Here is a 26701-nt window from a genome sequence, read left to right on the forward strand (position 1 = left end):
AGCATTTACATTGTATTCGATATAAGTAATCTAGTGATGAATTAAAAGTATACAGGAAGATGTATGTAGGTTTAATGCAAATATTATGCCATTTTTTGACTTGAGCATGCGCAGGTTTCGGTATCACAGGGGTGCCCTGCAGATACTGAGGGTCATCTGTGATTGGAGTCCCAGGAGATGAGAGAATAAGGGAGATGAGAGAAAAGTGATGGGAAAAAAATAAGCCAAAGGTTTAAGAAGCCCAAAGAAATGAAACAAAATGAATAAAAAGAAATTCAGAGTTAACTGCTAAATGCCAAAGATAATTAAATATTAAAAGCAGTCAAGAGCATAAATATAGATTAAATAACAGATTGACATCTGACTTATCAGAAACAGAGAAGAGTCAAAGACAATAGAATGATGACTTTAAATTGCTGAAAGGAAATCATGTGAATCTTGATGGAATTCTATACCCAGTAAACTTTTTAAAGAATAAAAGTAAAATATTGGCTGGGCTTGGTGGCTTATGCCTGTAATCCCAGCACTTTGGGAGGCCGAGGCGGGCAGGTGGATCGATACATCTGAGGTTAGGAGTTTGAGACCAGTCTGGCCAACATGGTGAAAGCCTGTCTCTACTAAAAATACAGAAATTAGCCAGGTGTGGTAGTGGGTGCCTGTAATCCCAGCTACTCGGGAGGTTGAGGCAGGAGAATTGCTTGAAGCTGCGAGGCAGAAGTTGCAATGAGCTGGGATCACACCACTGCACTCCAGCCTAGGTAACAGAGCAAGACTCTGTCTCAAAAAAAACAAAAAAAAAGTAAAATATTTTTAGACAGAATAATAAAGAAGGAGGAAATAAAGATTATTGTTCTCCAGGTACAATTAAAAATAATTCATGTTGGAAGACTGGAAATGCAAGAAGAATGTATGTGATATAAGTATATGGTATAAGTGTATGAATTAAAAATGAATGCTTAGTGTTTGAAACAATAAAAATTAAAGTCCCATGGGATTTACATAAATAGAGATTTAAAATGCCTGACAACAATGGCATGTATATGCCAGAGTGGGGCAGCAAAAATTAACATGTTCTAACATGCTAGAATTAAACAATTAAGGATAAGACTATGTTCAATATTGATGTCGGAAATGCACGTTGTAATCTCTAAAATAACTGGCAAAAGAATTGTGATGATATACATACACCAACCTACTATGTAAAATAATTTAAGAATCTAAAAGAAAACAAAGGGGATGAGAGAATATTAAGAATCAGCAAGACAAATGGAAAGCATTTAGTAAAATGTTTAATTTAAACCTGAAGTAATTACATTAAATATATGTGACCAAATACTCCAATTAATAGCTGATTTTTAAAAAATAACAATACTCAGCCGGGCACTATGGCTCACACCTGTAATCCTTGCACTTAGTAGAGATGGGATTTTACCATGTTAGCCAGGATGGTCTCCATCTCCTGACCTCGTGATCTGCCCACCTCAGCCTCCCAAAGTGCAAGGTTGTTTATAAGAGATATATCTAAGACATAAGGATTCAGAAAGTTTAAATATCAAAAGATGGATGAAATAATACCATGCTAACAGTAACCAAAAGAGAGAGTAACTGCATTAATATGAAACACAGTAGATATTAAGGGGAAAAATGATTAGCATGAGAGAGATCACTTCATAAATACAAACTCTTAGTTCTCGGAAATATATAACTGCCAGTCTAAGATACTCACAAAGTCCCCTGTCCTCTCTCAGGTCAGAACTTAATCTCTCCATTTTCACAATACCAAGAAAATGCCTAAAAAAGAAAACATCCACTCTCCTTTATACAGGCATATGCTTTTCCGCTTGGATTCTTCGTTTCCAAGTTTCCTTCAGCATTTGGCAAAGGGTTTGAGGAGAAAACCGGCAGAGTCCAGTTCTCTAACCCTTCCTTTACAGTGGTCCTAGCCCCTCAATTTTTGTCTCTGCAGCCCTGCAAGACTGCCAAAATCTCTACTGGTTTTTCTGCTGCTTATAGTAACCCCTACCACCAGCCAGAATCCCAGCACCAGAGGAGAAAAGCTGAAGCTTAGTGCTAGCTCCTCTCTCCGCTGGTACCTCCTTCCCAGGAATTGTATCTTAAGTCTTGGTTGCCTCTTTAGCTCTCTGGTGACTTCAGTCTCATGTTTATATTTTATCCAGATTTTCTAGTTGAAGTTAGAAGTCTAGTTAATTTTTTTGAACTTCAGATTCTTCTTCCTTCAATTGAAGAAAGTTGCCATGTTGTATGTATTAAAATTCTTATTTAGCTAAGCATTTGAAGATTATTCTTAGTAACCCTCTTCCTGGGACCATGAAGAAGATTATTAGGTCTCATTCACCAGTTACATGATCCTCTGAGGAGGGCCTGGGAGATTTTTTTTTAATTTTTATTCAGATAAGCCTTCATATTTTTGTATTAACTTCTGTGCAGAGTATTAAAATTAAACTCACTAGTTAGAGCTCTGGGGATGATTTGAGATATCTCTAAATGTGATTTGCCTTAAGCATTATTATAAATTGTATAGGGAAAGATATCTAACTCTTCATCCTAAGTGACCTTTGATAGACCTTTTCTGTAATATGGGAGAAAGAATAAAATTAAATTGTTTTAAATGAGATAGGAAGTGAAAAATAACTTAGTACATCCCTTTTGCCTCTTAAAACCTTATATTCAAGTAATGTTTCTGTATTTGTGGATATTCTGTTAGACATGGTTATCTCGTTCACATTTAAATGCCTAGAAGCCTTTTTTATAGCTGTTGTAAAAGTTTGTATTTATTAGCCATATATATATGTTACAATGGTGATTGGTTTATACACATTTTTAACCTTATAATAATAGCTACACAGAGACCTACTGAAGAAGCAAAAGAAATGTTAAAATTGTACAGGTTTCAAAAATGTTTTACTATCAGTGAATATCAAGTTTTGATTTGTTTATGAAAGGCATTCAGAGGCCTGTGCAATAATTAAACTTTTTTTCCTCCCCAGAATTACCTCTGGACTACAAATTTACAAGATTCTCTTCAAGCAATTCAAAAACAGCTGGCTACTATCCAAATCCTCCACTGGTCTTAACAAGCGATGAGACACTGATATCCAAATAAGTTGTCTTTATTGGAAAATGAAATGAAGACCCATATATGCAGTTAAAAAAAAAAAAAAAAAAAAAAAAGTCAAAAAATACTGTAAAAGACTTTAAGGAACGAGTTTTATTGACCAAGAAGTTGATATTTGCCCATAGGTATCCTTTCTATAAATCATCTTGATGTTTAACAACTCTTATTATATTAAAATCTTAGTATCCTAAAACTTAGAACCTTATTGATATTTTCTATACAATAGTTTTGTGATTAGAATTCACCTGGGGACACACACTCCCACACACAGTCATTCTTACACATATGCCTAGTTCAGTGGTTCTCAAAGTGTGATCCATAGACTAATAGCAGAGCATTACCTGAGAACTTGATAATGCACATTGCAGGCCCCACCCAAAACCTGTTGAATCAGAAGCTCTGAGAGTGGGGCCTACCAATCTGGTTTAACAAGCCCATCAGGTGATTCTAATTTACACCACAGTTTGAGACCCACCGACCTAGAACATATCCTCCAGAGACTTGGCTTAATTGGTCTGGCTAAATATAGCTGAGCATTGTTACCTTTTATATGCCCTAGGAAAGTGCAGCCAGAATTGAAAACCAACTGATCTATACCAGTTCTTTCAATTAATAGTCAAGAACACTGAGTCCAGTGAGATTAAGTGATTTTTCCAGGCTATGAGGTTTTATGCTATTCCTGTGTTCTCTAAAACAAGAAAATAAAAAGACATGATTTCTTTTCTGTTCATACAGCAAGTATGGAGCAGAGATGGTCTAGAAGTCAATTATCTCAACCTCCATTGTTACTAGTTTTTTTTTTTTTTTTCTAATAATGCTAAAGGCTATTTAATTTATTTAATCAGCTTTAAGCATTACATTCTCAGTAGGGGACGAAAAATTGGTTCTTGGGGTGAAAAAAAATACTAGATGGGGTGAAAAAAAATATGGATAGGATGACTTCCAAAATCACCCTATCCAACAAAATCTTATTCCTCAGTATTAATTTCTCTCATTGGGAAGAAATTTGTAGTTGAAACTATTTAATTTAATTTGAATTTAATTTCTGTAATTGGGAAGGAGGGTAATAATGAACAAAAAGTTTGAGAAAAAATGCTTTAAGGGGTTTTACAGGCATACTACAGTCCAGGACTGTGGTGTTCTATGTGCTATGTATAGTCATATTAGTAGCTATTTGTTGCAAGATACTTGAAGCCAAATGTTTGCAGTATCCATTCCTGGCTACTCTTTAAGCTGTGATTTCACTCTGTCTATCATGGGCAGTATTAGAAAACATACTGGTTTTCACTATCTGGTTTTCAAACACTATCATTATTTTACCTGGATTGTAGTGGAGAATTGAGCATATCAATGCATGCACTGGAAAGAAAAAAATTTTGTTAAAATTTGGAAATGTTCAGCTAAATCCCAGATATACTGTGGAATGAGTTATCTCAGGGTAGGGAAAAAAAAAAAAATTACTAAAATTTTTCCCTCACAGTCAGTAGCTTTCTTTGATATTTAACAATAAGTATATAGTGATATACTTGAAGTTTATGTCCAGAATGTCATTGGAATATTACAATGAGCATAAATAAGCTTAGGACTACATGAAAGATGCTATCTCATGTATGCTTTAAATAGAAAATTGATTTCTTTTAAAAATAAAACTATTTTTCCTTATCCATGTTTATTCTGTAAATGGCAAATAATACATCTTTAAATACTTATAAACTACTGTTAATATGAAAAATGAGAACTCCAAAATAAGAAATAATTGCACTTTTTGGGCCACTGAGTAGTGGCGGGGGTTCGGGAGGCAGAATTTGGTTGTCAGAAGTTCTACACGCCCCTTTAGCATTCTACCTAAAGACCCTGAACAAGTTACCAACAACTGGGCTTCAGTTTTTTCCATCTTATAAAAGGAGAGGTTTAGTTTATTTCTAAGTTTCCTTCCTTTCTAGCAGTCAGTATTTCTTCTAATGAATGTTTTTTTCTATAATTAGCAAGACTATAAGTTGGTTTTTTAAATTTGTATTTCACTGTTTCTAAAAAGTGCCAGTGTTTCTGATTGGATATGAAGATTAAAAATAATCATCCAAATGTGGCACCAAAAAAATTAAAAAGAAAATATTAAAGTAGTTATATGAAACAAAAAAATTGTATAAATGGGCAGAAGACATGTAATATTTGCATACAGGCAAACATTCATAATCTAAAGGACACCTAAAAATAGATTTAAGGGAGCGGAGGTTTTCTTTGCTGGCCACTGTCCATCGCATCAGCAGAGGAAAGATCTGAATGGCTCAGTGACCAAATGTTTTGTCAGAATCTGGCATTTGGAATACTGAGGTAGTAAAAACTTCAACTGAACCATGAATTGCAATCTAAAATCAACTGAGTTTGTTAAACTCTAAACTGAAATCAAGTATTATTTCCCCACCAATGTTCATATCCAAAAATAACTTTAAATACACACACTTTTAGTGAACTGGCTCGAATGAAAATAAATTTATATAATTATTTTATATAACAAATCAGCATAAAGTGGAAAATCAAACTGCCTCTCTAGGTATAATAACCTTGACTGAATGGTAGAAATAGATGGATAGCTTTTTAAAATATTCAGTGTTGGAGTAACAGTCCCTTACATCTTTTCAGGCTCTTGAGCACAAGAAGACTATCCTAACAGTTGGTTCCCAGATTGGTGCAAGACTGGAATACACTTGACTGCTTTTGTTAAAGCCATGACAGCATACCAAGTAATTCACCCAGTATGGTCTTATGGCCATCCTTGAAAATCCCTGGGCATGGTCCAGTTCAAATGGAATGAATTCAAAAAGGTGTCTCTTGTTGGTCTCTAGAACTATCCTCAGAAATAATAGTAAAATAGTGGTCATGAGTGCTGACTCCTCGCTAGGCTACTTCATGTACATTGTCTTGTTTACTCTCTACAGCAACCATATGAGATGTATATAATTATTAAATTGTACAGATGGGAAAACTGAAATTCAGAGTGATTAAATACAATGCTTGCTCTACGTTACACTGTTACTAAGAGAGCAATACATGAACTCAGGTTTGATCCTCAAAATCACACTTTTAATTACTTGATACATAACGTCTTCCCATGTTGAATCTAGACTGGGGCAAATTCTCAGCCCAAAACCACACTTCAGTTTAGCAATAATGCCATTCTAGGACATAAGAGGGATTAAAAGTGAAGACACAGTCTCTATTCTTAAGTAATTCATAATTTAGCCAAATATATTAAATATCTGTAATATAAAACTTACCTAGGAGAGTAAAATAGAGATCCAAGAATCATAGGAGTCCTAAAGCATATAATGAATTTGCTCTTCTTGGAAGCCACACACACCAAGGTCATCAGTAACCAGGCCTACTCTTTCTTCGTATTCTGGGTTAATGTTCACCTTGACTGCTTGGTAAATTTCCCTCAGTTGCTGAAGTAACCAAAATGGAGAATGAGTGATGAAAACTCATCTTTGAGTAAACTTAGTGGGAAATGGGATATCTGGGCCTATAGAGAAGTTGGGTCATTACTTACAATGACAACTAGAAAACTACATAGACCGCTTGACAATTAGTTTCTTGAACCACATACCTGTTCACAGACTTTTCAAAAAACAAGTTTGTTTTACTTTTTTTGGTACTTTGGTCATGTTACTTCCTTGTAAAGATCAAAGTTTAATAAAGCTTAACAAAGTTTAATAAAGAAAAGGAATAAACTACTATCTAAATGTGTTAAAAGCAACCACCAAGTTTAATCAATTAAAAAATATTCTTTTAATTTAACGGAAATGTCAGCAGTTCTTTACAATGCTTACCAGCTAAATTCCGTGAGTATAACATTTAATGTCTTTTTGGTACATTAAATGTTCAATGCCTTTGATGAAGGGAAAAAACTGTTAAATTTCATTCATGTGCAGCAAACATCAAGATTACATAAGTAAATTCAAATGTGTTCATCTGTAACTGTATGGAATCCTGTATTAAATCAAGGGATAAAATGTACTCCTCTCAAAGGCTGTTCATGAATGATTAAACATAACCTTCAACTGAGGCCTGAATACTCATGTCAATAGGGTTTAACATTTGTATGCCAAATTTACTACCATAGCTGTGATAGTGTGGAAGGTATGCTAGCTTGAAATCAGAAAACTCAGCAGTGAGACTTGCATCTTAGGCAGTTTACTTCCACTTTCTGGACCTCTGTTTTCTCAACTATTTAAATGGAAAGAATAAAATTTGTTACAAGGTTTATCAAAGTAATATGAGACTGCACTTCGAAGTGCCTGACATACCTCAGATCTTTTGAGGAGATTGTGAAGCCAGGGAATATGTCACTGAAACAAGATCAAATATCCAGGTCTTAAATTGTGATTCTGTAGGACAGGAACTCAAAAATTAAAAATACAGGTAAGAGTTTTAGTTTTTGTTCGTTAATGACGAAAACTTTTAAGGACGCTTGAGTTAGCTGGAGACAAAGAAGCAGCACCAGGAGTAATGGGGAGAAGGGCCTGATAAGAAGGTCAGAGAAGCCTTTAATAAGTGTCTGGCTTGTGCTGAATGCCCAGAAATGGAAGCCCAAGGAAATGTTGTGTGAGGACCAGGAAATTATGCAGTGTCACCACTACTCACAGAGATTATCACCTGAGAAGACTAAAATGATAATACTTCTTAGGTGACCAGAGGATGGGAGAACCTCTTAACAGGTTTGGAGGTCCACATAAAGAATAATTGGGGTCTAGAATTATGGAAGAAAACCAAAGCAATACAAAGAAATGGAGCAGGGCTATAGCCGTGAACCAATTGGTTGGTAAGTGAAACCTGTAAGATGCCTAATTGAGTAACTTAATGACTAATTTTATTAGACTAAACAGAACAGAAACCATGCTAATCTGTAACAAATAAGTGGCGCCAGCCTATTAGAGTGAATGCTATTGGTTAGACTAAAACAGATAATAAGCCAAGTGTAGGAAAAATGACATTTTCTGATTACATCCAGAACAGGCACAGAAAACGTAAAATAAAGCTTGAAACAGGTGGTTGGCAATGCAGAAATCAGTCACTGAACCGAAAAGGTAAGAACATTGTTAGGGGAATTTAGGATTAAGATGGATGTAGAGCTTGCAAAAGAAAACCTAGCTCTCTAATACTTGAAGTTCTCCAGCCCTAGAAAAAAATACCTCAGCAAGAAATTGTAAGTAACAATTACACCAGGAGTCAGCATCTATTTAATTGTATGTTTAAGTTTCTAACTCAAATGAGAAATGTTGGGCCATTGTCAAATTTTTGCTTAGATGGCTACAAATACTTGGCAATTCATTTTCACAGATTTTGCAGCATGCCTAAAGCCCTCCTTACTGCAGGGAATGCAGAGGTATTTATCCAATAAAACTTCATGTAATTGCTGCTATACAACAAAACTATCATTACTGGTAATTAAAGTTGTGATACCTGATATCATTTGTCTCTAGACATTTTATTTCATGTTTTCTTGGTATTCTTTTTAAAGCCACACACTGGTGTAAGAAAATAATGTAAGTAGCACTCAGAATACACAATAATTAATTCTTCCAAAAGTCTATCTTAAGCTTATTGAGAGTTAGACCTCGGAAGGCACAGTTAATATAAATGTAAGGAACAAGGATGCTGCATAGACAAGTTTTCCACTGAAAACAGTATTTTAAGTGATACTATATGGTGCTTCAATTACCACCAAAAACTGCACTGGTTATATAGAAAAAATAATGCTCATGAGTATGCAGTTGTAGTTGGGCTTCTATTTACCATTTTTCAAGTGAAAAATCTTAGGAGGTTTGGTGGCTGTTGCCTTTTTTTTTTTTTTTTTTTTTTTTAAACTTTCAGGATGATAGTTACTGGTACCATTTGATAACTTTAATGATTTCCCAACCTTAAATTAACCTAGACAACAGAATTTTTTATTTATTTTTATTTTTTGATGAAAACAAGAAATACAGTAGTGACACTTTGTTTTTCCTTCAAGCACATGGGAGAAGACAAAAGTACTAATAATAATTGAGTTTGACAGAGAAATTCTACTAGTACTTACACTGCTTAGGAACATAAATGTCAAGTACATTACTAGGGCAAGAAATATCAAGTAAGACAACAGAGTCATATTTTTCTTTTTGAGGTTATTTTCACAAGACATAGCAACAATTTGTAAAATATTCAGACTACTGAAAGATCACATTCAAATTATATTTCTAAGAATAGAGCCATATATGAACAGACAGCAGAACAAGCTAATACATTAATGAATAGTCACTGAAGTCTTCATACTGCACAGGACACAAATTTGGTATTTTTGCACATGTTGTCAATTATAAGCAAAAAGCAGGCCTGTAAACATCAATTTTGTCATAGGCTGAAACGGAGAAAGGAAATAGATTTTACTCAAAAACAGTGACATAAGGAGCATATACCATTAATCTTCCACACATATAAAGGTCACTCCTAGGATAATCGAGAGGAAACACCCAGACTTACAGTTTTGTTTACAAAAATCTACTGGTGAATTCAAGGACTTAGGAAAAATTGAAGGAAAATCTTCCTCCAAGCATATGATTTAAATCCCAGCTCCTCTTCCCTGGGGCGCACCTCAGGGGCCTACACTCCCACCCCTGACCCTGCAGGGTCTTTCCTGTAGGCCTTTCCAAACCCACTCCACAACAGGCTCATTTCTGCTCTGGACTTACTCAGTTTCCCAACCTAGACTAACCTCTCCACTGTGTGTGTTCAGACCTCCTCAACCCTAAGGGAGCTTAGGTCAAAGCCTTCAAAATCGAAAGGGAAAAATTCCCCTTACCCCTACAAGGAGGCTGGAGATCTTCCACAATGCAGGCTGCAGCCTGCTTCTTCATTTGTTAGGAGCAGGGAAGGAAATGCAGAAGCTGAGAAATGAGGGCCAAGAAAGCCAGGCAGTAGGATGAAGACACATGGGACATCAGGGCAGGAACAAAGTAGTACAAAGGAGAAGAATGACCTACAAAATGCTACCCTGGGGTCATTTCCAAGCAGTCCAAGGCCTAAAAAAGCATTTCCATCTTTAGAAAAGTGGAGTGAAGCTAAGTTTTGGTTGCCTTTGCTCACATCCTGTTCAGGACCTATCCTGAACCCATCACTGTGAGGACCTTCTCTCTCTTTCCAGCTTCTCAAACTGAAAGCTCAAGAAATACACAGGTTTTGGTAAAATGGATAGGGTAAAAGATAAAGATGTCAAAACCTGCCTAAAAGAACACTGCCTATAACTAAACAACCTATAGGTCTCCCTTTGAAATTGTCAGACCTTGCTAAAGGAAGTGGGGTGGAGGAATAAGGGCAATAAGAGATCTGGAACCCATTTAATCATACCTTTCCTCTCTGAACACAATCAAGGAAAGAGCAAATTAAACAAAAAGTCTGCTTTGCCAGTTTTGTTTTCTGTTCATAAGCTAAAACTGCTTCAGAGTGAAAGGGAAGAAAAGAAGGGATGGGAGGGAGAGGGGAAGGGGGAGGGAGAGAAAGAAAGAGACACAGAGACAGAAGCATAAGAAGTCTCACATTCCAGAAATATCTCTTCCTCAATGCCCCAACTCTGGCAACTTTGTCATGTTCAGAGTGGGAGCAGGCGGGGAAAAGAGGAAATGCCTAAAGAAGTTGCTCAGATTAAGGATGGTTTGTTGGCTAGCAATCAGAAAGACTAAGCTGGAAGGGACTGCGTTCCAGCCTTGCTTTGGGCACTGTCACATATGACTGCCCATCTTGGTGGTAGGGGGTGTTCCTGTGAGCTCCCTGGGAGCTACGTCTATAGATAGTTCCTGAAGGCAGACAATGGTGGCCTAAGCAAAGTTCAACCAGAAGGTGAGAGCAAGTAGGGCTGGGCTATAGCACAGGCTTCATACTTACCAGTAGCTGGTCATGATGTAGAGTAACCAAAGGAACAGGAACACCAATGTGATATCATAGAACACTTTTCATCTATTACCTCATTCATGCCTAGCAGTCACCCACCAGCCACCAGCTTGTTCTACCAGATAACCAGTAGGGTGGATGGCACAAGCCCAGGAAGGCAGCTGGGATCCAGTTGGTGGTAGTCTGGAATGTCCAATTTGGGTTGATGGCTGGGTTAAGATATCAGTTTTGTCTTGCAGTGGTAATACCTAAAGAGCTTACCATAAGTACATGGGTATCAGGTACACAGCCAGCATAAAGTATGAAGCCCAGTCAGTTATTTGTGAAGATGTATCAAGACTCTTTGTGGTACAGAACCACTTAAACTGGGAGAAGACCACGGTCACAGACAGGGTCCAAGCCATGCAAAGAAAGGCAGTATGGTACAGTACATCTATAGTATCATGTTTGGCATAGAAGCCGTAGAAGGCCATGCACTTGAAACATGTTAACACAATGCAGAAAAGCATGAAGGTCCAGAGGAAGAATGGCATGGGCAGGTAAGCCAATAATCTTGCAACTGATTACTGAAGATTTAGAAGAACCAAAGGAAAAGATAATCCGCAGTATGAAGAGAAAGCAGACAGAAGACTGCATGCTGTTGGCCAAGCATAGGTCCAAGAGGAGGTGGTAAGGAAACTTGTGCAGAAGCTTCTCATAGGACAGAGATTAGCCAGACTGGAACCTGAAGGATCTGGCACTCTCCACTGGCTGCCTTGGTGGGCCTCGAATTCCTCTACGGGGCCCTTCACCCATCAGGTAGTATTGTAGGGGATTGGGCCACAGTTCTCCTTTGATAATCTCTGCAATTCTGTCGAATTCTAGAAGGCTGTGGTCTGAAAACCAGTTGAAGAAACTAGGGATAGTGTTCCCTTCCCGGTTTCTGTGGATATGAGCCTGGGGATCTTGGCCTCGGTGCCAGCGGATTGGAGTGGAAAGAGACACCACTCGCCCAGAGGATCTGCGCTCATATTCCTTGACGAGCCCCTCATTTCGGAAGTAGGGGTTGCCCTGAAAGATGAACTTGAATTTGCAGCCTGCTCTGGGGTGTTTAAGCTCCTCCACCTCCAAATTGATCATGTACCTCAGCATGTCTTCATCTTGGCCACTGATCATAGGTGACAGCTGGGGGTGGTTTCGAAAGGCAGTGACCCAGAAACCTGGGATATTTTGGATAATGAAACTTCTGCGCTGCATGTGGAGCCTTCGCATGCGGCCAAACTTGCGCTCAAGCTGAAGGAAGGCCCTGTCAGCCTGGGCATTTACGTTTGACAACTCTTGATCGATGGCCTCCAGCGAGTCCATGCAGTTATTGATCTTCGGGGCCCTGGGCCGTGTCTCCTCTTTCACCCCTCCTGCCACCTTTTTTTCCTTCTGCACTACCTTCTTTTCCTCCATCACCGCCCCCGCTTCTCCCTCCTTTTTCACCGCTGCTGACATGGCGCACTTTTTAGTCGTCACTTCCTTGGCCTTCTTCCCGGCTATCATCTGAGACCCCAACCCCCCTGCGCCACAGGCTTCTAGAGCCTTCTGCCCAGCAGGGCCACGGGGCTCTCCAAGCTGACAGCCATTTTTCTGGCTGTTATCAGCAGCCTCGGAGGCAGAGGCTGCTTCCAGACCTTTCGTAGAAGGTGGAGCATCCTCCTGCCCGGCTTCGGTCGCCACACAGCCGCGACTCCCGGCAACTGGGACGCGGAGCGCGGGGCCGCAGTCAACAGGATCCCGGGATGCACCTCCCTCTGCAGCGGTCTCCAGGCTGCCCCCACCTGTGTTCGCCATCACCTGTGTCGCCTCGGTTTCTTCATGGAGCACTTGGCACTGGTCTAGGTCCGGATCTCCTGAGGCATGGTCGGGAGCAGCCAGGTCGCCAGTTTGGGCGAGAGAGAGCTTGTTGCCCCCATCCAGGCCGCTCATTTTGGTAGAAGTCAGACTGGCGGTACAGGGAGAGTTCCTTGTCCTCCGCAGCGGCCGGCCGCACTCTGCCGGAAACGTCTAGCGCCACCCCTCTTTTACTCGCCGCGGTGCTACCATGGCAACCGGTGATGTCAGAGCGGTAGCGTCCTAACATCGCGCGAGAACTCTGCGCCGGTGACTACGCTTATCAGTCCGTCGTATTCCTTTGTCTTCTTGTCACAAAAAGAATTTCATCAATCTGGAAAGGGAGTTTTACTTACGTAAATGGATGTAGACCAGACTCAGACATGTGAGAACTGTCTTAATGTGGATTTATAAGCCTCTGAATGAATTTCTAAGGCACCTAAGCTATTGTTTCTTAAAATAAGGTTAGTTACTGTCTATTCAAGTCAGTTCATAGGGCTTCTCGTGAGTAGGAAAGTGGATTCACAAACTCACAGGCTTTCCTTCTTTAAGGTATGGATTCTTGGCTATTACCAAAGAATTTAGATGAGCAGAGTTTGATTTTTAAAGAGAAGTGTTACTATGTTTAGTGTTATTTTTAAAATTAAGGAGCAGCTGAAAGGCAAACTTCTCCTAACAAGACATATTAAAGGAATATTTCAATTTGTCTTACAGATTTTAAAGTTTCTATAATTTGGCCAACATCTACAAAGCAAGTGGACAATATTTCCTCTTCACTTTTAACTAATAAAGAGTAGCAAAATGTTTTTCCTTACGTAGAGGTGACTGGCACAGGAGCACAAATTGAGGCTTTTAAGCGGTACTGAAAGAAATATCTCAGGGGATTTTAATTTCTAAACTGATGCCTATGTTCTTTTCCTCAGGTTACAATCTTAATCTAAAAGTGTTTCCTGCTTCATAATGCCTGTAGACGTGAAGCCAACAAATCTTTGCCAAAATGTGTTCATGTGGTAATTCACTGCAGCACAGGAGCAATAATCAGCTATGTGCGGGGGCATCTATGCTATTGTCTCTTAAAATATTTACTTTAAAAGTAAGGTTAGTTATTGTCTGTTCAAGTCAGTTAGCCCTTACAATTCATTTGATAGTGATTACCAGTACAATATGTTAGTTTGTTGGAGTGAGAATAATGGTGTTAATCCTTGGAAAAATGCAAGACCAAAGGGAAATGTAAATTTTGCATATCTATGTTTAATGTCTTACATTTATATTCGAATAAACGGTTATGATTATAACTCTTTGTAAAAGAAACTCCATTTTGAGCACCCCAGATTATGATCACTTTCAAATACAGACTCAGAAGTACAGGTTTAGAAAAAAAGGATTTAGAGGAATGCAGCATATATATTAAGACTTCTAGCGAGGGAAGGAGTGTAGCTCTGGTTCAACTAAGATAAAGTACTGATGGAAGGTCACTGGCAGATAATACAGAGAAACAGCCTGCCTTGCAGGGTTTTTTGTATGCCTAGTCAGCCTACCAAGGACAATATGTCCAGAATGACCTCTTTACTGCCTGCCAGCTAATCAGTTATCCCATAAGAAATAGCAAACAAGATTCACACAACAGAGAGCAATTATTTTTCTCTCCCTCTTTCCTCTTTGTCTTAATAAACGCTCTTTTTTTATTTGTGTGGTGAAGTCAATCTATTGAGGTATCATCTTTGTAAACAAGTAAACAGTGTGTTATAATTGACTTTGTGACTTTGAATTATTGACACTGCTCTGTTTCTTTTCCAAAGAATCTTTACACTGTTGAAAGAGTAACTCTTTTCCATTATAACCTGAGCCAAGTTGAAGAGAAGCAGGGAATACTGAATGAAAGTTACTTTTCCATGCAGGAGGAAAAAAGAAGTTTGCTATTATATAAATTTATAGAAAAATATAAAATTACATGTGAACTTATTTTTCTTTCTGTGTGTGCCAAAATTTTTTAAAGATTTATATCTCTACTACTCAAAGCATTCCCATCTCTAGCTTTTATTAGCTCTGTCACCTGAATCATTTTTCACTCATAACCACCTGGCCATTCTTTAACATTCAGTTCATGTAGATTGTACTAGGCAGTTTAAATACATTAGATTTTATAAACAAAGACCCAGTGAGCACAGAGAAGTTAACATGCCCGTGGTCACATATATATTAATTGGCAAACTGCCTCCTCCCACTTTAATTACTTTACCTCCTTCCTTGATTACTTGCCATTTTGACAGTCGTCTGATTTCTGTATAGCCCTTATGACTTTTACCATCCAACTTAGTACAGTTATGTTTCACTTAATGACAGGGATTTTGTCATTATGGGAACATCATATAGTACATCTATCAAACCTAACTGCAATAGCCTACTACACATCTAAGCTAAATAGTATATCATATTGCTCCTAGGCTACAAACCTGAACAGCATGTTGCTGAACTGAATACTGTAGGCACTTGTAACATAATGGTAAGTATTTTTGTATCTAAACATAAGAACGATACAGTAAAAATAGAGTATTATAATTTGACCAAATTCATCTTTGACCAAAATGTTACACAGCAAATGACCGTAGTTATTTATCCTCTACTTTTTAACTTTATTGGTTGTTTCATTAAGGTCAATTTTATCCCAGCTAGATAATGATGACTGCATAGCAGCTTCTGTAGCATCTACAGTAGTATAGCCCAGTTACTGTCTCATAGAATGTTTTAATGAATCTTGATATTTAAGTGAAAATTTAAATTTAAATAAAAATTTTGAAAGATTTTACCAATATGAATAGTGTGACTATCCTTGTGTTTCATTTTGAGGTGTGTGGATATATAATAGTAGCTATGAGTTATATTTTACATTTTTTGCATATTAGAATAATATATATTTTGTACACAGTAAAGTCTGTTCTACTGGAAATTGGCAATAAACCTTACTACACAGAAAAAACTACATCAGTGACTTATGATTCTATGGGAAAATAATGATAGAAAATGCCATGAAAATCCATGAGGTAGTTTTTATTTGCAAGGAGGAAAGATTTAATGGAAATTCAGACATAAATTAATACAGTCAAACAGGAATGACTTTACTAAAGTATACAGTAAAGATTGGAAAATTTGTGAAATATCCCCTATTGTTACATCTTTGGCCAGCAGTTTCTTTTTCAGAATGATATAGTTTCTGGTTCATTATAGCTTACATTTATTTAGTGTTTTCTATATACCATATACTTTTATGCGCTTAAATGTGTATCTCATTTAATTTTTACAAGGACCCTGTGAGGTGATATTATGACCTCCACTTCACTATGCCTGAGAAGGAATTGAGGCAATGAGAAATAAAGTGGTTTATCGAAGATTACACAGCAAGTAGTGGAGCCACAATTTGAACGAGGTAATCTGACTAGAGAGCCTGTGCACTCATTCACCATACTATTCTGCAACCTTACACAACCTATAACATGAAAAACCACCTTCTTAGAAATAAGACTGCATGACCATCCCAATTTAATGTGGAACTTTCTTCTTTATCTTCTTTTCCTTTACCTGTCTTGGTCCATTCAGGCTGCTGTAACAAAATACCATAGAGTGGGTGGCTTGTAAACAGTAATTTACTTCTCACAGTTCTGAAGGCTGGGAATTCCAAGATCAAGGCACCAGCAGATTTGGTGTCTGGTGAGGGCCTGCATCCTGGTTCTTAGACTATAGTTTGTTGGTTTTTGTGTTTTGTTTTGTTTTGTTTTGCTGTGTCCTCACATGGAAAAAGGAGTGAGGGATCTCTCTGGGTTTCTTTTATAATGGCACTAATCTCATAGGGCTCTAACCAGAGGTCTCTTTTATAGGGCACTGATTGCCTCCCAGAGGACCCTATCTCCAAATACTCTCACATTGGGGATTAGGTTTCAATATATTAATTTGAGGAGGACAAAGACATTCAGTCTATAGCCTGCCCCCATCCATAAAATTAGTGACAATTGTTGAGGAAGTGCCCGGTTACTAAAGAGAAATAAGAATTCATGATTCTCTGTTTCAATACCTTAATAGTTCTCAACTCATCAGATATAACATTTATTTTTTACTTTTATTTTTATTTGATTTTATTTTTAGATGGAGTCTTACTCTGTCATGGCCAGGCTGGAGTGCAGTGGCAAGATCTTGGCTCACTGCAACATCCACCTCCTGGTTTCAAGCGATTCTCCCACCTCAGTCTCCCAAGTAGCTAGGATTACAGGCGCCTGCCACCATGCCCGGATAATTTTTTTTTTTTTTTTTTTTTAGTAGAGACAGGATTTCACCATATCGGCCAGGCTGGCCTCGAACTCCCAACCTCAGGTGATCCGCCTTGGCCTCCCAAAGAGCTGGAATTACAGCTGTGAGCCACCGGGCCTGGCCAGATATAACTCCCTTCTTTTTATAACATGTTTTCCTTTCTTGAAATTCATACTGTATATCAACATGCACATTTTTTAAAGTCATTATAATAACTTAGCTGTAATTTAAAGGAAAAAATAAAAGGAACGTAATTTTTAAAATATCTATTTTAAAATATAAATGCTTTGACATGCCAACACTTTATGGCATGATAAATTAGATGGTTATACCTGTAGACTCACTAGTGTATGAAACTACTGATGCAACTTGATATAGGTGTAAGGTACTAAAGACATAAGCAGCAATGCTTTTCTGAGATAGATTTTCTGAAATTTTGAGCAGCTTTATGATAAAGTTCTGGAGGAAAAGGACAGAATTTCCCCAATTCACATTTATATCTCTTTGATTATAAGACACACCTTTTTCCCCACATTTCTTTTTATTAAACTTTTAAGTTCATGGGTATATGTGCAGGATATATAGGTAAAGATGTCATTGGGGTTTATTGTACAGATTCTTTCATCACCCAGATATTAAACCTAGTACCTATGATTTATTTTTCATTATCTTCTCCCTCTCCCAACCTTCCACCCTTAGATAAACCCCAGTGTGTGTTGTTCATCTGTGTGTTCTCATCATTTAGCCCCCACCTGTAAGAGAATATGTGATACTTGGTTTCCTGTTCCTGCTTTAGTTTGCTAAGGATAATGGTCTACAGCTCCATCCATGTTCCTGCAAAGGACATGATCTCATTCTTTTGTATGGCTGCATAGTATTCTATGGTGTATATGTAACACATTTTCTTTAGCCTATCATTGATGGTCATTTAGATTGATTCCATGGCTTTGCTATGTGAATAACACTGCAGTGAATATAGACGTGCATGTGTCTTTATGATATAACGATTTATATTCCTTTGAGTAAATACCTATTAATGGGATTGCTTGGCCAAACAATATATCTGTTTTGAGGTCTCTGAAGAATCACCACACTATCTTCCACAATAAATGAACTAATTTGTACTCTCACCAATAGTGTATAAGCATTACTTTTTTTCCACAACCTCGCCAGCATCTGTTATTTTTTTACTTTTTAATAATAGCCATTCTGACTGGTATGAGATAGTATCTCATTGTGGTTTTGCTTTGCATTTCTCTAATAATCAGTGATGTTGAGTTTTTTTTTTTATATGAATATTGGCTGCATGTATGTCTTTTTAAGAAGTGTCTGTCCATGTCCTTTGCCCACTTTTTAATAGAGTTGTTTTTTCTTGTGAATTTAAGTTCTTTATAGATGTTGGATATTAGACTTTTGTCACATGCATAGTTTGAAAACATTTTCTCCCATTCTGTAGATTGTCTTTTCACTCTGTTGATGGTTTTCTTTGCTGGGCAGAACTCTTTCATTTAATTAGATACCATTTGTCAATTTTTGCTTTTGTTGCAATTGTTTTTGGTGTCTCTGTCATGAAATCTTTGTCCATTCCTATGTCCAGAATGGTATTGCCTAGGTTGTCTTCCAGGGTTTTTATAGTTTTGGGTTTTACATTTAAGTCTTTAATTCATCGTGATTTAATTTTTGTATGTAGTATAAGGAAGGGGTCCAGTTTCAATCTTTTGCATATGATTAGCCAGTTATCCCAGTACCATCTATTGAATAGGGAATCCTTTCGTCATTGTTTGTTTTTGTCAGGTTTGTTGAAGATCAGATACCTGTAGGTATGCAGTCTTATTTCTGAGTTCTGTATTATGTTCCATTGGTCTACGTGTCTGTGTTTGTATCAGTCCCATGCTGTTTTGGTTACTGTAGCCCTGTATTATTGTTTGAAGTTGGGTAGTGTGATACCTCGATATTTGTTCTTTTTGTTTAGGATTTCCTTGTGTATTTGGGCTCTTTTGACTTCCATTTGAGTTTTAAAATAGTTTCTTCTAGTTCTGTGAAGAATGTCAATGGTAGTTTAATAGGAATAGCATTGAATCTATAAACTGCTTTGGGCAGTAGGGCCATTATAACAATATTGATTCTTCCTACTCATGAGTGTGTAATGTTTTTCCCTTATTTCATCTCCGATTTCTTTGAGCAGTGTTTTGTCATTCTCCTTGTAGAGAACTTGAACCTCCATGGTTAGGTGTATTCCTAGATGCTTATTTATTTATTTATTCATTTATTTATTTATTTATTTAGAGATGGAGTCTCGCTCTGTTGCCCAGGCTGGAGTGCAGTGGCACAACATCGGCTCACTGCAAGCTCTGCCTCCCGGGTTCACGCCATTCTCCTGCCTCAGCCTCCCGAGGTACTTTATTTATTTTTTTTTTTTTTTTTGTGGCTATTGTGAATGGGATTTCCCTCCTGATTTGGCCCTCAGCTTGACTGTTTTTGGTGTGTAGGAATGCTAGTGATATTTACACATTGATTTTGTATCCTGAGACTTTGCTGACGTTATCAGCTTAAGGAGCTTTTGGGCTGAGACTATGGGGTTTTCTAGATACAGGATCATGTAGTCTGCAAAGCAGGATCATTTGACTTCCTCTCTTCCTATTTGGATGCACTTTATTTCTTTCTCTTGCCTGATTGCCCTGGCCAGGACTTCCAATGCTGTGTTGAATAGGAGTGGAGAGAGTGAGCATCCTTGTGTTGTGCTGCTTTTCCAGAAGAATGTGTCCAGCTTTTGCCTATTCATTATGATGTTGGCTGTGGGTTTGTCATAGATAGCTCTTGTTATTTTGAGGTATGTTCCTTCAATACTTACTTTATTGAGAGTTTTTAACATGAAAGGAGTGTTGAATTTTATTGAAGGCCTTTTCTGCATCTATTGATATAATCATATGGTTTTTGTCTTCAGTTCTGTTTATGTGATGAATCACATCATTGATTTGTGTTTGTTAAACCAACCTTACATCCCAAGGATAAAGCCGTTTTGATCATGGTAGATAAGCTTTTTGATGTGCTCCTGGATTTGGTTTGCTAGTAGTTTGTGGAGAACTTTTGCATTGATGTTCAGCAAAGATACTGACCTGAAATTTTCTTTTTTTGTTGTATCTCTGCCAGGTTTTGGTATCAGGATGATGTTGACCTCATAGAATAAATTAGGGAGGATTCCCTCCTTTTCTTTTTTTTTTTTTTTTTTTTTTGAATAGTTTCAGTAGGAATGATACTAGTTCTTCTTTGTACATCTGGTAGAATTCAGCTGTAAATCTCTCTGGTTCTGGGTTTTTTTGTTTTTTGCGTTTTTTTGGTTGGTAGGCTTTTTATTACTGATTAAATTTCAGAACTCACTATTGGTCTGTTCTTGGATTCAGTTTCTTCCTAGTTAAGTCTTAGGAGGTTGTATGTATCCAGGAATTTATCCATTTCTTCTAGATTTTCTACTTTATGAGCATAGAGGTGTTCATAATATTCTCTGATGGTTGTTTGTATTTCTGTAGGGTCAGTGGTAATATCCTCCTTGTCACTTCTGATTGTGTTTATTTGAATCTTCTATCTTTTTGTCTCTATTAGTCTAGTTAATGGTCTGTTTTATTAATGTTCTCAGAAAACCAGCTCTTGGATTTGTTGATCTTTGAAATGTCTTTTTGTGTCTAAATCTCCTTCAGTTCAGCCCTGATTTTGGTTATTTCTTGTCTTTTGCATGCTTATGATTTGTTTGCTCCTGGTTCTCTATTTCTTTTACTTGTGATAATTAGGTTTTTAACTTAAAATCTTTCTAACTTTTTGATGTGGGAATTTAGTGCTATAAATTTCCTTCTTAACATTGCCTTAGCTGTGTCCCAGAGATTCTGGTATGTTGTATCTTTATTCTGATTAGTTTCAAAGAACTTCTTGATTTCTGCCTTAATTTCATTATTTACTCAAAAGTCATTTAGGAGCAGTTATTCAATTTCCATGTAATTGTATGGTTTTAAGTGAATTTATTTGTCTTGATTTCTAATTTGATTTTGCTGTGGTTCAGGAGATTTTTTGTTATGACTCTGTGCCCACCAAGGCTCTGTCTACAATGGCAGTCATCAGGGGGAGGGGAGTAAACAGCACTCCCACATGCCTGGGGGGCAATGAAAGCAAAATCTGCCCATACAGACGTTCTAGCAAATCAATGTGGGGAGTTGCTGTGAGCCCAGGGGAAGCTGCAGTATGAGGAGACAGCATGCAGGCTGGCACATGGCTGTAGTGGCCACCCCACTGGAGCTCTCTGCTGGTTAAGCATGGTCCGCCAGCACAGAAGGTACGGTATGGGCCCCCAGGGAACCCGAGACCACCCTGCAAGCAGGAGTAGCCAGGCTGGGGCCCCAGGAGAGGCCAGCAAATCAAGGAGTGCTCAGGTCAGACCTGCCCTGTCTGACAGGCAAGACCACTCTGCAGAGTTCAGATCTGACAGTTCCTCTAGGGTTAACATCTCCTATGGGAGCAAGTCGAGCCTAAAGGGGATAGCCATCCCTGGTTGTACTCTGCTACAGATGCTCCCACATCAAACCCTCTGGGTTCTGCATCAGCCGACTTGCTGCCCCTAACCCTTCTCTAAATAGCTCTCTCTGCCAACTTGAGTGTCCATGGTGGTCAAGGGGTTCCCTTCTGCCAGGGTTCCAGAGGCTGCGTGAGAGTAGGTTGCTCCTTGCCAGTTCAACTCACCCATTCCCCTGGAGCCAGTGGAAGTCAGGAATGAGTCCTAGTATGCAGTAGCCCCATGCAGGGTTCCCAGCTTTCTCCCTTTTTAACCCAGTTTCTTCTTCCACATTTTAACGTCTCTGAAATGACTATCCATGATATAATCAATGGTGTCTTACAACTGCTACCAGCAGAACAGCAGTCATGGCATACTAGTCATCCAGGAGGTGTGAACTTGGCCATTAGTCTTGCTGACATGATTGGACAACTGCAACCTCTTGACGTTTCAATCAGTAAACTCTTTAAGAGCCATTCGAGGAAGGAAAATCAGTCTTATTTGTTCCCTGAAAATATTATGTTGATATCTTCCGGTAAGATCAAGAAAGTGCCAGCACCAAAACTTGCAGAATGAGTACTGGAGGCTTAGGGGGAAAAAATCCCAGAAGCATACTGTTATTAGTACTAGAACATCCTACTAAGATATATTGTCATCATCAAAATTATTCAAGAATTTTGAATAGAAATTGATTACTATTATAAATGGGAAGATAACTAGAATAGTGAAACTAGTTTATAGTGAAACTAGTTTATTTCACTGATAATTTACTTTGTATATATACCTATGAGTGATATATATATTTTTAAAACTACCTTTTTAAAATCAAAAGGTCTTTCAATATGTATGCAATAAAAATCCTAAGAATTAGAAAGCTTTGTGTCACAGTTTAACTGAAAGTTCTTTTCTTTCTTTTTCTTTCTCTTTCTTAGTGTTTACTAATGGCTTATCTTACATTCAATACTTTGAGAGCAGATGAAATAAATCACTTGTAAAAATACAACACATATCTAAAAAGTGCAAATTTTTTGTTTTCATATGTGAAATATTCATGTGCCACATAATGATATTTCAGCAAATGATGGATCACATATCCAACAGTGAAATTATGATGGAGCTGAAAATTTCCTGTTGCTTAGTGTCATCATAGCCTGAGTAATGTTGTAGCCCTCATAACGTCATAGTATAACTCATTTCTCATGCATTGGTGGTAATGCCGTTATAAACAAACCTACTACACTGCTAATCATATAAAAGTATAACACATACAATTAGGTACAGTACATAATACTTGATAAAACATAAACAACTATGTTACTGGCTTATGTATTTACTATATGTTATTGTAGAGTATATTTTTTCTACTTATTAAAAAGAAAACTTAACTATAAAATAGCCTCAGGCAGATCCTTCAGGCGGTATTCCAGAATAAGGCATTTTTATCACAGAAGATGAAAACTCTGTGTGTTATTGCCTCTGAAGACCTTCTATTGGGACAAGATGTTGAGGTAGAAGACAGTGATATTGATAATCCTGAGCCTGGGTGTGCCTAGGCTAATGTGTGTGTTTTTGTCTTCATTTTAAACAAAAAAGTTTAAAAAGTTAAAAAAAAAGAAAAATTAGAAAAAGCTTATGAAGATATAAATATTTTTGTACAGCTGTACAATATTTGTGTTCTAAGCTAAATGGTATTATAAAAGAGTCAAAAAGTTTTAAAAAGTTAAAACATTTTAAAGTAAAAATTTACAGTAAGCTAAGGTTAATTTATTATTGGAGAAAAAATTTTTTTTATAAATTTAGTGTCCCAAAGTATACAACGTTTATAAAATGTACAGTAGCATATTAGTCCATTTTCACACTGCTATAAAGAACTACCTGAGACTGGGTAATTTATAAAGAAAAGAGGTTTAATTGACTGACAGTTCCGCATGCCTGGGGAGCCCTCAGGAAAGTTACAATCAAGACAGAAGGTGAAGGGGAAGTAAGGCACATCTTACCATAACAAAGCATGAGAGACAGAAGGAGAGAGAGCGAGCAAGCCACACACTTTTAAACCCCCAGATCTCATGAGAACTCACTATCAAAAGAACTGTAAGGGGGAAGTCTGCCCCCATGATTCAATCACCTCCCACCAGGCCCCTCTGACACATGAGGATTACAATTTGAGATGAGATTTGGGTGGGGATATACAGCCAAACCGTATCAAGTAGTGTACAGTAATGTCCTGGACCTTCACATGCGCTTACCACTCACTCACTGACTCACCCAGATCAACTTCTAGTCCTGCAGGCTCCATTCATGGTAAGTGTCCTATACAGGTATACCATTTTAAAATCTTTTATGCTATCTTTTTACAGTAGTTTTTCTATGTTTAGATATGTTTAGTTACACAAATACTTGCCATTGTGTTCCTATTGCTTATAGAATTCAGTAAAGTAATATGCTGCACAGGCTTGTAGCCTAGGAGCAATAGGCTATACCATAGAGCCTACATGTGTAGTAGGCTATAGCATTTAGGTTTGTGTAAGTATACTGTATGATGTTCACACAATGACGAATTTGCCTAACGACACATTTCTCAGAATGTATCCTCATTGTTAAGTGAAACATGACTGAACTGCTATATTCTAGACTTAAAAAATAATGAATTTTTCATCTACATGAATGTTTTGAGCTGGAAAATTATTTTATATAGGGTACTATCCCTCATATTCACGATGTCTAGCATCCCTAACGCCCTTAATGAATACCAGCCGCAGCCCTATTCATCGTAATAACCAAAATTACTCCTGGAAATTTCCCAAATACCCCCTAGAGGGAGGTATGCATATACATTGAGAATCAAGTTTTCTAAATGCCTGTAGCTATGATATTCCCATTCCTGGTCACTAGAGGGAGGAAGTAGTCTTTAGGATGATAATATGATTCTGTTTTGTCTGCCTTCGAAGTTCAAGTTTAAGCTAATATAGATCAGCTTGGCAAAAATAGATCATATTTCAATAAAATGACTGTGGCATAGTTTCTCAACATACATTTGGTACTCTGTGTATTATTACAGTGGAATCACAATCTCTATTTAGGCTATCACTGTTACAAAATTAACATTTACTCAGGCTAATTATCTAGTTGTGATCACTGCCTGTGATAATACTTTGAAAAAAAAGAAAAAAGAAAAAAACTCATATGCTCCTGCTTTCACCAGTCTTAAGAGAAACCAGAGACAAAGGCCCTGACTGAATGACCCCACACCTTTGTATGCTGGTTAAAGATGCACCCTTTGAAATCAAACAGATCTGACTTCAAGTCCCAGTTCTGTTACTTACTAGCTGTTTAATTTGAGCAAGTCACTTCACCTCTCTAAGCCACAATTTACTCCTATACAAAATGAATATAATAAAACAACTTAAAAAATTTTGAAGGTGAAATGAGATATCTATGAAGTGTTTTTCACAGTGTGCTTTCAATAAACAGAAGCTGACTTGCTCATTTTTATTATTTTTATGCTAAGAATTAAATAAACAATATTGTAGGCAGTATAAAATCAATGACAAATTCTATTATGAAACTGTAATTGTATAAAAGTTCAGTTCAGAAACAAAAGTCATCCATGTAAAATAAGTGAAAGGTTTGTGGAAGAAAAGAAGAGTTGAATTGGACCAAGTAGGATACCATTTGAATAATCTGAGGAAGTCATGAAACACTGGCACATAGTAATAATGTTTGTCCACTATGTTGCAGTTAATTCCTAATGATTCTAGGCATATGGTATTTTGGGCTAATAGGGAAAACAATCCTTTTTGCTCTAACTAAAGTGCTTTACTACATTCTTCCACATATCACTTTAAAGACTTTATAAAATATCTTAAGAAAAAACTAGCTGCATCAAATATATACTTTTAATAGCTGACTTTAAGCAGACTTGGTTGTTCAAAGTCACATACAGTCTGTATTTCAAACCACGTTTGACCTGAAAATCTTTGCTTATAATAAACACATTAAGTTCATCAATATTGGATCAAGACTGGAACACAGGCACTCTCTTAAATCACATTCCAATTGAACATCTACCATGCTAAGAAATGTAATATACAGAGATGAAGAAGGCACAATCTTCTGCTATGATAGAGCTATACTTTAGTGAAGAACAGCTAAATACAAATAAATAGAGAGTAAAAAATTTATGGGAAAAGAAAACAATTCTGGAAAAACAGGGTCTTGAAATATAAGGTGATTTCTGGGAGCTGTAAGGCCTTAAATAAACAAGCCTACTCTTGCCTAATATACTTAGTGCTCAATGCTTGCCTTGAATTACATTTCCCTCATTGTTGATGAAATTGGAGAGGAGTTATCAAAACTGACCCAAGAGAAGTTTGGCCATTAAATAAAATGGTTAACAACAAGAACATGTTGTACCATGCACCTGTTTTTAAAGTCATCTGAACACAACTCTTAATTGTATTGTCCGAAGTTAAGTTGGAGTTTGGTGAAGAGGATGATAATTACGTACTACATGCCTCTTATAAGGAATCGCTCTATTGACTAAACCTCAATAAATATACATTATTTATTTATTAGTGATATCAATAGTTATTTACATCACAGCAGCCAAACTCCAGAGAAATATTAAAATATTTGAACTGCTTTGGTCCATTCTATTTCTCTGAGGGAAAGTACAACAAAGCAATTTAATTCAGGCAGTAGATATCAAAAATTACATTTTTAAAGACAGGATACAGTTATCTGATAGGATTTGGAGACCTATTGTTTAACATAAACATATCCCTTTTAAAAGCTACTTGTGAATGAATTAGAAATAACTTTCAACTAAGACCAAGCTATTCAAACTTAATTAAGATTTTAGATATATTTTTATGGCAAATTTAGTTACAGGCTGCTTTATTATGGTGCAAGGTGTCTTAGCTGGAAATGAGAAACCCTAATTGAATGCAGCC

At 37.2% G+C, this 26701-nt stretch overlaps 2 protein-coding genes and 1 long non-coding RNA gene across 4 annotated transcripts in view; 2 read left to right on the forward strand and 1 right to left on the reverse strand.

Annotated features, from left to right (window-relative positions):
- NT5DC1 (5'-nucleotidase domain containing 1) overlaps positions 1-7198 on the forward strand; it is a 148694-nt gene extending 141496 nt beyond the window's left edge. For both annotated transcript variants that reach the window (XM_008007276.3, XM_038000994.2), the window contains exon 12: positions 3009-7198. In XM_008007276.3, the coding sequence (XP_008005467.1) occupies positions 3009-3124 (116 nt within the window). In that variant the 3' untranslated portion in view covers positions 3125-7198. The remainder of the gene's footprint in view (positions 1-3008) is intronic.
- A 1031-nt stretch (positions 7199-8229) lies between these two features.
- On the reverse strand, positions 8230-13046 carry TSPYL4 (TSPY like 4). The gene is made up of 2 exons (XM_008007262.3): positions 11051-13046; positions 8230-9530 (listed from the first exon to the last, which is right to left on the reverse strand). Exon 1 carries the CDS (start codon positions 13007-13009, stop codon positions 11765-11767), a length of 1245 nt encoding a protein of 414 aa, XP_008005453.3. The 5' UTR covers positions 13010-13046; the 3' UTR covers positions 8230-9530; positions 11051-11764.
- Positions 13047-14350: 1304 nt separating this feature from the next.
- On the forward strand, positions 14351-24904 carry LOC119625205 (uncharacterized). The gene is made up of 3 exons (XR_005241302.2): positions 14351-15416; positions 16216-16337; positions 19499-24904. It is a non-coding gene; the product is annotated as an uncharacterized lncRNA (long non-coding RNA).
- The last annotated feature ends 1797 nt before the right edge of the window (positions 24905-26701 follow it).

Source organism: Chlorocebus sabaeus, chromosome 13 (genome assembly GCF_047675955.1).
Source record: "Chlorocebus sabaeus isolate Y175 chromosome 13, mChlSab1.0.hap1, whole genome shotgun sequence".
NCBI classification, from domain to species: Eukaryota; Metazoa; Chordata; class Mammalia; order Primates; family Cercopithecidae; genus Chlorocebus; species Chlorocebus sabaeus.

What these genes read in the sequence shown, in the direction of transcription:
- TSPYL4 (XM_008007262.3), bottom strand. Translation starts at nt 13,009, where the DNA reads ATGAGCGGCCTGGATGGGGGCAACAAGCTCTCTCTCGCCCAAACTGGC.